At 49.5% G+C, this 15,014-nt stretch overlaps 1 protein-coding gene across 1 annotated transcript; it reads left to right on the forward strand.

The window, feature by feature from the left end:
* The first annotated feature begins 256 nt into the window (after positions 1 to 256).
* Positions 257 to 14,066, forward strand: LOC144592812 (uncharacterized). Its single transcript, XM_078397923.1, has 4 exons — positions 257 to 381; positions 8,151 to 8,502; positions 9,121 to 9,916; positions 13,535 to 14,066. The coding sequence occupies exons 2-4, from the start codon at positions 8,190 to 8,192 to the stop codon at positions 13,884 to 13,886; spliced, it is 1,461 nt and encodes a 486-aa protein (XP_078254049.1). The 5' UTR covers positions 257 to 381; positions 8,151 to 8,189; the 3' UTR covers positions 13,887 to 14,066.
* Positions 14,067 to 15,014: the final 948 nt, after the last annotated feature.

The raw sequence follows: 15,014 nt of genomic DNA on the forward strand, positions 1-15,014 counted from the left end.
AAACAGTCGCCATGATTATTCCTGAGACTGTGCTGCCTGCACATTTACCGCAACTCGGTCACTGCTCACTAACTCGTGTGGGGCCCGCTATATACCGTCGCCCCTGGAGACTAATCAAGCGCAACCATCCTGCATGATCCGCTGAGTTACTCCAGCATCTTCGGTGTAAACCAATACCTGCAGTTCCTTCCTGCACACTCAGGTAAAACCATCCATTGCGTGACGACGTCAGGGTCAGTGACGCCCGCCGCCGCCGCCTGACGTCGGGCGTGCTGGCGTAGGGGACCCGACGTGATGACGCGTCGGGGGCGCCGGCCTGCGGTTGTGTGGCTGGGGAGGCCTTGGCCAACGGGGACCACGGAGCCGCCGGCGGCCGCCGCCGTGAGTAGCAAAGCGTTGGGACGCGAGGACGTGCCTGGGGTGCGGGGCTGGGCCGATGGTAGGAGCTTCTGCTCCGGCCTGAGAGGGTCTGAGACCACTCCACTTGGAGGAGATAGTGGGGAGATCCCTCATCCTGACCCGGGTCGGGGATGGTGGGAAGATCGCTCACCCTGACATGGGTATGGGGGAGTGCAGAATGTAGTGTTACAGCATTATAGTGCTACAGTTACAGAGAAAAAGTGCAAGGTCTGTCTGAGGTAGGCTGGAAGATCAGGACTACACCCGAGCAGATTGGAGGCCTTGCATTTTTTCTCTGTAACCAGAGTTCTCTGCACTCTGGTATTTTTCTCTTTGCATTACATGCTGAGGCTTGATTATATAAGAAAATAACTGCAGATGCTGGTACAAATCGAAGGTATTTATTCACAAAATGCTGGAGTAACTCAGCAGGTCAGGCAGCATCTCGGGAGAGAAGGAATGGGTGACGTTTCGGGTCGAGACCCTTCTTCAGACTGATTATAGTCGTGTATGGTATGACTTATTGGTGGCACGCAAACAAGACGTTTCACTGCATCTCGGTACACAACAATTAACCAGTATCAGGCCAATACCAGTTCAGTAGTCTGATAACGTAGGGGAAGAAGCTGTTCCTGAATCTAGTGATACGTCCTTTCAAGCTTGGAGCCACAGTATTCACTTGGCTGGTGAAGCAGAGACCCAGTCAATTGCACCAAGGCAATGATGGTGGGAGCTGGCTGGTTACTCATTGAATGGCATAGGCAGTTCATTAGACTCTCTTGTTGCCTGGTGTGTGTGTTACATGCCATTAATCAGCTTCTACCGAAAGCTGCCCTGGTCTTGTTTGTCACCTGGTGTTTCATCTCCTCATGGTGTGTGGGTGGAAAACTCAACATTAATTATGGTCCTTTGGGATGTGCAGTAGACCGGTGAAATAGAAACAGTTCTCTTTAATGAGCCAGCCACATTTAAAGCAGCCTCAAAGGTCTATCAACCTAAGGTTAATCCTGGCCTCTACTGCTGTCTGTGTGGAGTTTGCATGTATTCCCTTGTACCTGTTACAGATTTTCTCCCACATCCCAAAGATGTGAGAGTCCAGAGGTTAATTGGCCACTTTACATCACCGTAGTTGAAGGGTACAGCCTGGAGGGCTATTCGTGGATTATGGAGAGAATAAAATCGAATTTGTCTAAATAGGTAGTGTGGGCTCGATGGGCCGAAAGGCTATGAATTATAACAGAACATGATGGTTGGTTGGCGCGGACTCAGTGGGCTAACGGGCGTGTTTCCTCGATGTATATCCAAACTAAACTAAGAACAATTGGAAGTCCAGGAAATAAAAACCCGTGCAAGAGTGCAATGAATATTTCCACACTCATTAATATGATACATTTTCTGATGCTGAGGTTGAGACCAAAGACTCATTGGATGTTACACACAGATGTAAATCAATGTCCTTCCTGGTGTTCTCTGCACAAAATCTTTTTAAAAATAAATTCTCCCATTTAAAACTGAGGTGAGAAAAAACGTTTTCACCCAGAGAGTTGTGAATTTGTGGAATTCTCTGCCACAGAGGGCAGTGGAAGCCAAATCACCGGATGGATTTAAGAGAGAGTTAGATTGAGCTCTCGGGGCTAGTGGAATCAAGGGATATGGGGAGAAGGCAGGCACGGGGTATTGATTGGGGACGATCAGCCATGATCACAATGAATGGCGATGCTGGCTCGAAGGGCCGAATGGCCTCCTCCTGCACCTATTTTCTATGTTTTATTCCAACTGGAACTCGAGCAGTAATGGAAACATGACTAGTCCATTCATGCCTGCTTTGCTATTCAATAAATTTTTGTTCATAAATGGTAGGAGCAAATTAGGCCATTCGGCCCATCAAGTCTACTCCGTCATTCAATCATGGCCGATCTATTTTCCTCTCTCAACCCCATTCTCAGCATAATCCCTGCCACCCGTACCAATCAAGAATCTATCTATTTCTGCCCTAAAAATATCCATTCACTTGGACTTCACAGACTTCTATGGCAATGAACTCCACAGAGTTCATCTCCCTCTGACTAAATAAATTCCTCCTCATCTCTTCCTAAAGGAACATCGTTTGGTCCTGGATTCTTCCACTGGTAGAAACATCCTCTCCACATCCACTCTATCCAAGCCTTTCATTATTTGGTAAGTTTCATTGAGGTCCCCTCTCATCCTTCTAAATTCCAGCGAGAAGAGGCCCAGAGCCGTCAAATGCTCATCATATGTTAACCCATTCATTTCTGGGATTATTCTCGTAAACCTCTGGACCCTCTCCAGCACATTCTTCCTCAGATATGGGGCCCAAAAGATCAAAACTAATTCTTTGCCTATGTGCATTTTCATGCTGTAATCCCAAATTTAGGGCCGGAAGCAGCATGTGAGGCTGGGAAAGCACATCTCGGACCCGCAGACCCTCAGCATAGGAGCACTGCAAGGCTGCGTACTCTCCCCTCTCCTTTACTCTCTCTACACCAACTGCACCACCACAGACGCCTCTGTCAAGCTCCTCAAGTTTGCGGACGACACAACCCTGATTGGACTGATCCAGGATGGGGAGGAATCTGCCAACAGATGGGAAGTGACACAGCTGGCGTCCTGGTGCCATCGAAACAACCTGGAGCTCAATGCTCTTAAGACAGTGGAACTAAATGTAGACTTTCGAACAGCTCCCCCTCCCCTCCCCCCATTCACCATCAACAACAGCACAGTCACATCTGTGGAGTCATTTAAGTTCCTTGGAACCATCATCTCCAGGGACCTTAAATGGGGGGCCACCATCGACTCCACAATCAAAAAGGCCCAACAGAGGATGTACTTCCTGCGGCAACTGAGGAAACACAATCTGCCACAGGCACTGATGGTCCAATTCTATACTGCTATCATTGAGTCCGTCCTCACCTTCTCCTTGATGGTCTGGTTTGGCTCAGCCACCAAGCACGACATCCGGAGGCTGCAATGGATTGTTCGATCAGCTGAGAAGGTTGTTGGCTGCAACCTCCCCCCCCCCCCCCCCCCCCCCATTGACGAATTGTACACTGCAAGGGCCAGGAAGCGAACGGGCAAGATCATCTCTGACCCCTCTCACACTGGCCACAAAATCTTTGAAACACTTCCCTCTGGAAGGCGACTCCGGACTGTCAAAGCAGCCACAGCCAGACATAAAAACAGCTTATTTCCACGAGTAGTAGGTCTACTCAATAACCAAAGTCTGTAGTCTCTTTTTTGCTCTGGTTTAGACCGTAATGTTGTATCCTTATTGTGTTGATGTGGATATGCTTTATTCTTAATTGTTAACTGAATGTTTGTGTTGTCTTTTGTGAGCAGTGCACCAAGGCACGTTCCTTGTATATGCACATACTTGGCCAATAAACGTATTCATTCATTCATTCATTAATATCTAAAAGTCTATTGATTGCTGCTTTGAATTTATTGAGTGACTGAATTCCAAGAGCTCTTCCAGTCTCTGTCCTGAGGGCACTATATCCCCCATTCCAGACACGCCAGCAGGTTAAACATCAACCCAGTCAATTCTGTGTGAATTTTATATGGAGTTTCTCATCTACCCAAATTTAACAGTTCAGGCCAAGTCTCCTGAATCTCTCCTCATCTGACAGCTCCTGGAATTAATCTGGTTATAAGGTGAGAGGGAAAAGAGCCTGAGGGCAACGTTTTCGCACTGATGGTGGTGGGTGTATGGAACGAGCTGCCAGAGGAAGTGGTTGAGGCAGGTACTATAACAACATTTAAAAGATATTTGAACAGATACATGGATAGAAACGGTTTAGAGGGATTTGGGCCGAATGTGGGCAAGTGGGACTACCGTAGATGGGCATCTTGGTCAGAACGGACGAGTTGGGCTGAAGGGCCTGTTTCCATGCTATCTAACTCTATGATCAGCTGATGCAGCATTCTCTTTATTGCAAGTACAATCCTCGTTACTCAGACCCATTGGCTACCCTATCTACGCCTCTCATAATTTAAATATACTTCTGTCTGGTATCTCCTCAGCCTCTGACGTTCCAGAGAAAACAATCCAAGTTTGTCCAATTTCCCTATATAACTAATACCTTTTAATCTAGGCAGAATTGTGATTAAAGGCACCCACTAAGACAACCCTGTTGCTTTGGTATTTTTCGATAGTAGCTCGATGATAATCATGTATTGTCTTTCTGTTGGCTGGTTAGCACGCGACAAAAGCTGTTCTCATGTGACAATAAACTAAACTGAACTGTAATCTGTCTAGATATCTATTCCTTTCTTGCCCGCTTGCTTTTGGGGGCCTGTAGTGCATTTAGAGTGCTTGCTCCTTTCTTATTTCTAAGCACCACCATATCACCTCGGTGGACAAACCCTCCAGCATGTCCTCTCTGAGTGCTACTGTGACAGCCTCCCTGATTAGTAGAGCAACTCTTCCACCTCTTTTCCCTCCCTCTTTATCGTGTCAGAGGCATCAAGGCACTGGAACACTGAGCTGCCAGTCGTGTCCCTCCAGCAACCATGTCTCCATAAGGGCCACAACATCATAGTTCTAGGCATTAATACGGGCTATAAGTTCATCTGCTTTACCCTTGCATTAAGTGGATACATTTTAAGGTCAGGTTCCACAAATTGTGTTGAACAATGATCATATTCACTTTAATTTAGCATAAAGAATTGCTGTGACAGGCTAGACAAAGAGAAACTGCATCTTGTGCATGAAGTTTGCATATTCTGCCTGTGACCGCGTGAGTTTACTCTGGGTGCTCTGGTTTTCACCAAACATCCCGAAGACGCGCGGGTTTGCAGGTTAATTAGGCATCTGTAAATTGCCCCTAGTGTGTAGGGAGTGGATGAGACAGTGGGATAACATAGACTTACAGCGTGGAAACAGGCCCTTCGGCCCCAACTTGCCCACACCGGCCAACATGTCCCATTTACACTTGTCCCACCTTCCTGCATTTAGCCTATATCCCTCTAAACATGTCCTATCCATGAACCTGTCTCATTTTTTCTTAAACGTTGCAATACGTCATTTGGAACAATTCTGATCTTTCTCGCATCCAACACTAGTGGCTTGTGTTACCCCACGGTAAACTGCATCTGCTGTACTTTTGCCCACCCTCTGAAACTTGCAATGTCCCATGCATTCCTCTGCTCCCATCATGCCACCTGACAACAAGGAAACTGAGTAGCACCCTCTTTCCTCTCCCTCCAGTTTGTGTATAACTCTTCTGAAATGTAGAGTTCTCGATACAGCATTACCACCTGATATTTGGGGTTTGATACATTTGGTGTTGATACCGCATTACAGTGAAGAACTTTGTTGTTTCGGAAGGTACTGCAGATGCTGGTTTACACCGAAGATAGACAATAGACAATAGGTGCAGGAGTAGGCCATTCAGCCCTTCGAGCCAGCACCGCCATTCAATGTGATCATGGCTGATCATTCTCAATCAGTACCCCGTTCCTGCTTTCTCCCCATACCCCCTGACTCCGCTATCCTTAAGAGCTCTATCTAGCTCTCTCTTGAATGTATTCAGAGAATTGGCCTCCACTGCCCTCTGAGGCAGAGAATTCCACAGATTCACAACTCTCTGACTAAAAAGGTTTTTCCTCATCTCTGTTCTAAATGGCCTACCCCTTATTCTTAAACTGTGGGCCCTGGTTCTGGACTCCCCCAACATTGGGAACATGTTTCCTGCCTCCAACATGTCCAACCCCTTAATAATCTTATACGTTTCGATAAGATCCCCTCTCATCCTTCTAAATTCCAGTGTATACAAGCCTAGTCGCTCCAGTCTTTCAACATATGACAGTCCCGCCATTCCGGGAATTAACCTAGTAAACCTACGCTGCACGCCCTCAATAGCAAGAATATCCTTCCTCAAATTTGGAGACCAAAACTGCACACAGGAGTAGGCCATTCGGCCCTTCGAGCCAGCACCGCCATTCAATGTGATCATGGCTGATCATTCTCAATCAGTACCCCGTTCCTGCTTTCTCCCCATACCCCATGACTCCGCTATCCTTAAGAGCTCTATCTAGCTCTCTCTTGAATGCATTCAGAGAATTGGCCTCCACTGCCTTGTGAGGCAGAGAATTCCATAGATTCACAACTCTCTGACTGTAAACGTTTTTCCTCATCTCAGTTCTAAATGGCCTACTCCTTATTCTTAAACTGTGGCCCCTCGTTCTGGACTCCCCCAACATTGGGAACATGTTTCCTGCCTCTAACGTGTCCAACCCTTTAATAATCTTATACGTTTCGATAAGATCCCCTCTCATCCTTCTAAATTCCAGTGTATACCAGCCTAGTCGCTCCAGTCTTTCAACATATGACAGTCCCGCCATTCCGGGAATTAACCTAGTAAACCTACGCTGCACGCCCTCCATAGCAAGAATATCCTTCCTCAAATTTGGAGACTAAAACTGCACACAGTACTCCAGGTGCGGTCTCACTAGGGCCCTGTACAACTGCAGAAGGACCTCTTTGCTCCTATACTCAATTCCTCTTGTTAAGAAGGCCAACATTCCATTGGCTTTCTTCACTGCCTGCTGTACCTGCATGCTTCCTTTCAGTGACTGATGCACTAGGACACCCAGATCTCATTGTACGTCCCCTTTTCCTAACTTGACACCATTCAGATAATAATCTGCTTTCCTATTCTTACCACCAAAGTGGATAACCTCACACTTATCCACATTAAACTGCATCTGCCATGCATCTGCCCACTCACACAACCTGTCCAAGTCACCCTGCAACCTCATAGCATCTGCCTCACAGTTCACACTGCCACCCAGCTTTGTATCATCTGCAAATTTGCTAATGGTACTTTTAATCCCTTCATCCAAGTCATTGATGTATATTGTAAATAGCTGCGGTCCCAGCACCGAGCCTTGCGGTACCCCACTTGTCACTGCCTGCCATTCTGAAAGGGACCCATTTATCCCCACTCAGATAGAAACTCAATGCTGGAGTAACCCAGTGGGTCATCTATTCCTTTTCTCCACAGATGCTCCCTGACCCGCTGAAGAACTTTGTCAGTGTGCTATCCAGTCAAATCATATTGAACAGGAGTATAAGAGAGAGTGCAGAAGAAAAACTGAACAGAGCATACAATATAGTGTTACAGCTATAGAGAAAAGCAGATAAAAGTCCAAGGGATGCAACAGATTGGGAGATTTTGAATACATCTTTAATTTATGAATCAGTCTGAAGAAGGGTCCTGACCTTAAACATCACCTATCCATTCCCTCCTTAGATACTGTTTGATCTGCTGAGTCAAATCATACCATACATGAGTACAGTCAAGCCATACACAAGTACAACAGGTAATGCAAAGATAAAAATACCAGAGTGCAGAATATAGTATTAGAGAGAACTTGCTAATTAATAAGAAGTGCAAGGTCTGCAATGAGGTAGGTTGGAAGATGAGTACATACTCAATAGTACATACATTCAGTAGTCTGACAACAGCAGAGAAGAAGCTGTTCTTGATTCTGGTGGTACGTGCTTTCAAGCCATTGGCAGAGAGGAGAAGAGGGAATGTTCAGGTTGTGAGTGGTCCTTGATTACATTGGCTGCTTTCCCGAGGCAGAGTGATATGTAGATGGAGTCGATGGTGGGGAGTCTGGTCTGCGTGATGGGCTGGGCTGTATTTCCTTGCTCTCACCTGCTTGCCTATGAGCTTGTGGTCCAGTTCTGTGTCTCTCACTATTTCTGTGCTTGATTCTTACAGCCCCCCAGCTGAGTGAGAGGGGAGTTCGTGGCCCACACCATGGCTTTGATCGAAGGAGTGGGGGATGAGGTGACCATTCTCTTCAGTCTGGTTTTCGTGATGATGGTCCTAGCCCTGGCCTGGGCTTCCACACGCACTGTAGACCGAGGGGAGCAGACCCTGCCACCCACACAGTCCACTCCCACGGATCCCACTGAGCAACTCAACTGTGCCTTCCCCTCATGCCGTGGGGGCTCTCCGCAGGCAGAGGCCGGCGCAGTAGAACACGATACCGAGCAGCAGAGGAATGGAGCGGAGGGGGAGAGGGACGGAACGGAGGGGGAGAGGGACGGAACGGAGGGGGAGAGGGACGGAACGGAGGGGGAGAGGGTCGGAGTGGGGAGGGGGAGGGGGAGGGACGGAGCGGGGAGGGGGAGGGACGGAGCGGGGAGGGGGAGGGACGGAGCGGGGAGGGGGAGGGACGGAGCGGGGAGGGGGAGGGACGGAGCGGAGAGGGGGAGGGACGGAGCGGGGAGGGGGAGGGACGGAGTGGGGAGGGGGAGGGACAGAGCGGGGAGGGAGAGGGATGGAGGGGGGAGGGACGGAGCGGGGAGGGGGAGGGACCGAGCAGAGAGGGAGAGGGACCGAACAGAGAGGGACGGAAAGGTGAGGGGGAGGGACAGAACGGTGAGGGGGAGGGACGGAGCGGTGAGGGAGAGGGATGGGGAGGTGAGGGAGAGGGACGGAGAGGTGGGGGAGAGGGACGGAGAGGTGAGGGAGAGGGACGGAGAGGTGAGGGAGAGGGACGGAGAGGTGAGGGAGAGGGACGAAGCGGTGAGGGATGGGGAGGTGAGGGAGAGGGACGGAGAGGTGGGGGAGAGGGACGGAAAGGTGGGGGAGAGGGACGGAGAGGTGGGGGAGAGGGACGGAGAGGTGGGGGAGAGGGACGGAGAGGTGAGGGTGAGGGAGGGAGCGGAGAGAGACGGAGCGCTGAGGGAGAGGGACGGAGCGGAAAGGGACGGAGCGGAAAGGGACGGAGACGGAGCAGAGAGGGAGAGGGTGCAGGGCAAAGAGGAGGGTGAGAGGGGCGAAGCAGAGGGTGAGGGGGATGAAACAGAGGGGGAGAGAGTGAAGGTCGAAGCGGAGAGGGAGACTGGGAGGGATGGAGTGGAGAGAGTGAGGGACGAAGTGGAGGGGGAGCAGGGGAGTGAAGGTGCAGAAAGTGAGAGGAGGAGAGATGGAGAGGAGGGTGGGAGACAGAGAGATTGGGTGGAGAAGAAGAAGGATGTGGATGAGGGTGAGAGACAGAGCGATGGGGTGGAGGAGGAAAGGCAGAGAGAAGGAGAGGAGGGAGGGAGACAGAGGGAGGAAATGGAGAGGGATAAACAAAGAAATGGAGATCAGTGGAGAGATAAAGAGGAGGGAGAGATGCAGAGAGATGGGGAGGAGGGAGAGAGGGAGAGAGACAGGGTGGAGTGGGCGACGAACGGAGTGGAGAGGGAGAGGCAGGAGAAAGAGAAGAGGAGTGACACAGAGCAACAAGTTGTGGCTGACTGGGAGGAGAACTCTCCGGGCGCCAGTGCTGCTGAGGACTCGTTTCCAGACGACGTGCCTCTAGAGGTACGGCAGCGAGGGAGCGCGGCGAGGGATGGCGACGACACGGGGGAACAGCCCTCCCACACTGACTATGCCCGGGACAGCTCCATGCTGATGAGATTGAAGTTTCTGAATGAAACCGAGAGAATCATTCAGGTCAGACCTGAACAGACGATCGGACACATAAAGAGGTAATGTCACCCCCCAACCCAGCCTTGTTCCACCTGCCATCGGCATATGAAGTGTACGCTTGAGGCAACACATTACAATTCATCTCCTCCCCCCCCCCCCCACCGCCCAATGCCTGTTGCCCCTCACCTCCCTTGTCCCGTGTCCACTGCCCCTCTACCCACCCTGTATTATGTAATAGACAGCAGACTCCGCAGGGAGAGGCACTGAGGGGTGTTCCTCCGCTCTCAGGGCCTGTCCTGTTTATTGTCAGCTGAACCGAGATACATGAAGAGCTTTGTTTTGGGGTGCTATCTAGGTTTAAAAAAAACTTCCAGACATGAGTACAGTCAAAACCAAAGCAGAGTGGATGGTGCAGAGAGAAAGGAAACAATGTAGAATCAGAGCTACTCAGCACGGAAACAGGCTGCTCGGCCCACCGTGTCCTTGCGAACCATCGACATGCAGGACCATTCCCATTAGCCTGCATTTGGCCCATATCCCTCTAAACCCTTCCTATTCATCTGTCTATCTAAATGTCTTTTAAATGTTGTAACTGTATCCGCTTCTATAGCTTCCTGTGGTAGCTCGTTCCAGATGCGGACTACCCTCTGGGAGATCTCGCCCCTCTCACCTTAAGCCTTTACCCTCCAGTTTTAGAATCCTCTCTCCTGGGAAAAATACTGTGAGCGTTCACTTTATCCATGCCCCTCCTAGTCTTGTACACCTCAATAAGGTCACCCCTCAGACTCCTATACTCCCAAGTGCCAGCCTAAACAACCTCTCCCTATAACACAAGCCCTGGTACCATCCTGGTGAATCTCTTCTGCACCCTTTCCAACTTAATGACATCCTTCCTGTAGCTGGGTGATCAAAACTGCACACAGTACTTACAGTGTGGTCGGACCAACGACTTGTACAGCTGCATCATGATGTCCCATTCTTTGTCCTAAATGCCCTTCCCAATGAAGGCAATTGCCTTCTGCACCATCCTGTCATTTTCAGGGAAAACATATATTTTGTTACAGCTACAGAGAAAGGGAAGATTTAGAAAAATTATAAGGCCTATATTGCAGTAGATTGGGGGTCATAATACACCCCTTATTAACACAAGCCAGACTCCCCACCATCAACTCCATTTGCACTCTGCCTCGGAAAAGCAGCCAACATAATGAAAGACTTGTCCCAGCCCAGTCATTCCTTTACCCATCTGGTAGAAGATATAGAAGCTTGAAACCGCACACCACCAGACTCTGGAACAGCTCCTTCCCCTCTGTTATTGGACTTCCGAACAGTCCTTCTATAAGCTGGGGTACTGTCCAGTTCACCTATAACTCATTACGGACATTGGCAAATTTCCCACGCAGAATATTGGTCCCATTGCGGACATTGGACAGTTTCTCTGGAACTGATGTGCTACAATGTTGAGAACTATATTCTGTGCTCTGTATCTTCCCCTTTCCACTACTTTTTGTACTTGAGTTTGACTTGATTGTATTTACCTAGCGTTTTATCTGATCTGATAACAAATATGTTACAAAGCTTGGTGGCAGTGTGAGCTGCGAGGAGGATGCTATGGGGCTGCAGGGTGACTTGGATGGGTTGAGTGAGTGGGCAGATGCAGTGTAATGAGGATGAATGTGAGGTTGTCCACTTTGGTGGCAAGAACAGGAAGGCACATTATTGTCTGAATGGGGTTGGATTAGGAAGTGGGGTGCAACGAGACCTGGATGTGCTTGTACATCAGCCACTGAGGGTAAGCATGCAGGTACAGCAGGCAGTGAAGAAAGCTAATGGCATATTGGCCTTCATTGCGAGAGAATTTGAGTTTGGGAGCCAGGAGGTCCTGCTGCAGTTGTGCTGAGCCCTGGTGAGACCGCACCTGGAGTATTGTGTGCAATTTAGGTCTCTTAGTTTGAGGAGGGACATTGTTGCTATTGAGGGAGTGCAGCATAGGTTCACCAGGTTAATTCCCAGGATGGCGGGAAGGACATATGATGAAAGAATGGGTCGACTGGGCTTGTATTCACTGGAATTTAGAAGGATGAGAGGGGATCTTATAGAGACGTAAAATTCTTAAGGGATTGGACAGGCTAGCTGCAGGAAAAATGTTCCCGACGTTGGGGGAGTCCAGAACCAGGGGTCACAGTTTAAGAATAAAAGGTAGGCCAGTTAGGACTGAGATGAGGAAAACGTATTTCATCCAGAGAGTTGAGAATCTGTGGAATTCTCTGCCACAGAAGGCTGTGGAGGCCAATTCACTGGATGTTTTCAAGAGAGAATTAGATTTAGCTCTTAGAGCTAAGGGAATCACGGGAGTCAGGGGGTATGGGGAGAAGGCAGGAACGGGGTACTGATTGAGAATGATCAGCCATGATCACATTGAATGGCGGTGCTGGCTCGAAGGGCTGAATGGCCTACTCCTGCACCTATTTTCTATGTTTCTATGATTGGAGAGCAAAGCATCTCATAGTAGCTCGGTACACACCTCTCGGTCACCATTGCGTGTTCTTGCCTGGTACATAGCCAATGTCCCGTGACTAACCACGTGACATCTGCCGCAGATTCAGCCACGCATGAGCGGGCTCTGTGTTCGTGGGATCTCCTTATCAACGTTCGATGCAGACAGCAAGGGTTCAGAATTACTTGCTCATTGTGCAGTAAACTCGCAGCACTCTGTTACACAGCACACTTACACAGATTGCTTGTTGAGTGTACAAGACATTGTTGTGGCCATATTTGGAGTACTGTGTTCAGTTTTGGTCACCCTGCGAGAGGAAGGATGTTGTTAAGCTGGAAAGTTGATGTGCAGAGAAAATTTACGAGGATGTTGCCAGGACTCGAGGACCTGAGCTTTTGGGAGAGGCTTTGTCTTTGGAGCGCAGGAGCCTGAGGGGTGATCTTATAGAGATGTATAAAATCATGCGGGGAATAGATAAGATTAATGCACTGAAACCTTTTCCCGGTGTTTAGGGGAATCAAAAACTAGAGGGCATAGGTTTAGAGTGAGAGGGGAAAGATTTAATAGGAAACTGAGCAGCAACTTTTTCACACAGATGGAACAAGCTGCCAGGCGAAGTGGTTGGGAGGGGTGCTATAACATTTAGAAGATATTTGGACGGGGATATGAAAGGTTGAGAGGTCAGAGAGTCATACAGCATGGAAACTGGGCTTAGGCCTAACTTACAAAGGTATATGGGACAAATGCGGGCAAATGAGATTAGCTTAGGTGATGCACCTTGGTCGGCACGGACGAGATGGGCCAAAGAGCCTGCTTCAGTGCTGAAGATAGACACAACATGCTGGAGTAACTCAGCAGGTCAGGCAGCATCTCTGGAGAGAAGGAATAGGTGACACTTCGGGTCGAGACCCTTCTTCAGATTCCTTTTCATAGAGATGCTGCCTCACCCGCTGAGTTACTCCAGGTTTTTGTGTCTATCTATGGATTAAACCAGCATCTTCAGTTCCTACACATTGTGTCTGCTTCGGTGCTGTATGACTCTACGAGGAGCACAGTGCACTGATACCAAAGCCCAGCGGACAGAATAAACTTGTGGCAGCTGGTGTAGTGCTTGATGCTGCCACTCGTTAACCCGTCTCTCTCTCTCTCTCTCTCTCTCTCTCCCCGTCCCCGCCATCAGGACTCAGTTCCCTCTGCAGGAGCACCAGGTGCGTCTCATATACCAGGGGCAGCTGCTGGGAGATGACGCACAGACTCTCTCCTCGCTTCACATCACCAGCAACTGTGTGGTTCACTGCCACATCTCACAGAACGCCACGCCGCAGTCGCCGGCCGGCAGCCAGGCCGCCGAGAACACGGACAGCGCCCTCAACATCGGGGGCCTCATGTTGCCTCTCTTCTTCCTCATGCTCTCCATACTGTGGTACTACCAGATCAACTACCGCCACTTCTTCACCGTGCCCGCCACCGTCTCCCTGGTCGGCATCACCATCCTCTTCAGCTTCGTGGCTTTCGGAGCGTACCGGCGCTGACTTTCGCCCACGGGAGCCCCCTTCTCCCAGGACCGGCACTGCTTCCGCGTCTTATCCATTGAAACTGGCAATCATTTGGAGGTGTGGCAACTATGCAGCTGAGCCTGTGGTTGTCTTCGTGGCCATGGAGCTGTTTGATAAGGCAACCGTGCTGTCATTGACATTGATAAAGCTCTCTGCATCGTGCGACTGCAGCCTGGTTATTGTTCTGCCCCCACACCCCTCCCCCACGGAGCACACGGCGGAGCTTGCGGTGGGCAGCCGATCTCTCTGTCCATGTGGTAGGTTGGTCCTGTCCGGTCCCCAGCCCGGCTGTGCAGGCTCTGGGAACAAATTTGCATCTGAAGGGGAGGCAGGGTGAAGAGCTGCTCACATTCTGCCACAGGTTGTTCATATTGTGGGTGATCTTTGTTGCCATGGATTCGGCTTGCTAAAGGGGCTGTTTCCATGCTGTATCTCTAAACTAATCTCTAAACTAAACATATCTCAAGTCACTTATCCCTGGTGAATTTAAAGACAAACAAGTTCATGGATCCTTGACTCCTGCCCTCTTTCCATTACCCTGTACCAGTCCCTAATTAACCCTGCTCCCTCCTTATACCAATCTCAAGAATATCCCACTGCCTCGCACTTTCCTCGTTTTTTATTCAAACGTTTATACAATTGTTTCCTTAAAACACAATTTTCACGCTCCATCATTATTCACGGTGAATAGACCAGGACATTTCCTGGGTTGAGTAATTTGGTCTGTCGACATCTTCTTGTTCCCACCATCAGAGACTGCTCTGGTCTTGTGTCATTGAGGTGCGTGTGTGTTCATTGATCAAAGCCGCATAGACCCAACTTTCTCCTTGTGCCATTCTCTGAAAAGCTGTCCCACCCAGTCCGTGTGAGCCACAACTTGATCGCTGATCTGTGGCTGCTGCCAGCTGAACAATTACCAGTCGTTGATGTGAGTTGGCCTTCCATTTCACAGATGCAAGGATCTGCTTACGCTGATTTACAAAAATGGACACCATGTGCTGGAGTAACTCAGCTGTTTTGGCAGCATCGCTGGAGACCATGGATAGGTGATATTGAAGAAGGAGCCTGATCTCCAGAGATGCTGTCTGACCCGATGAGTTACTC

Source organism: Rhinoraja longicauda, chromosome 4 (genome assembly GCF_053455715.1).
Source record: "Rhinoraja longicauda isolate Sanriku21f chromosome 4, sRhiLon1.1, whole genome shotgun sequence".
Taxonomy (NCBI): Eukaryota; Metazoa; Chordata; class Chondrichthyes; order Rajiformes; family Arhynchobatidae; genus Rhinoraja; species Rhinoraja longicauda.

What these genes read in the sequence shown, in the direction of transcription:
- LOC144592812 (XM_078397923.1), top strand. Translation starts at nt 8,190, where the DNA reads ATGGCTTTGATCGAAGGAGTGGGGGATGAGGTGACCATTCTCTTCAGT. An exon ending in AACGGAGGGGGAGAGGGACG is followed by an intron (nt 8,503 to 9,120) that starts GAACGGAGGGGG and finishes GAGACGGAGCGC; the next exon opens with TGAGGGAGAGGGACGGAGCG. An exon ending in ACGATCGGACACATAAAGAG is followed by an intron (nt 9,917 to 13,534) that starts GTAATGTCACCC and finishes CCCCGCCATCAG; the next exon opens with GACTCAGTTCCCTCTGCAGG.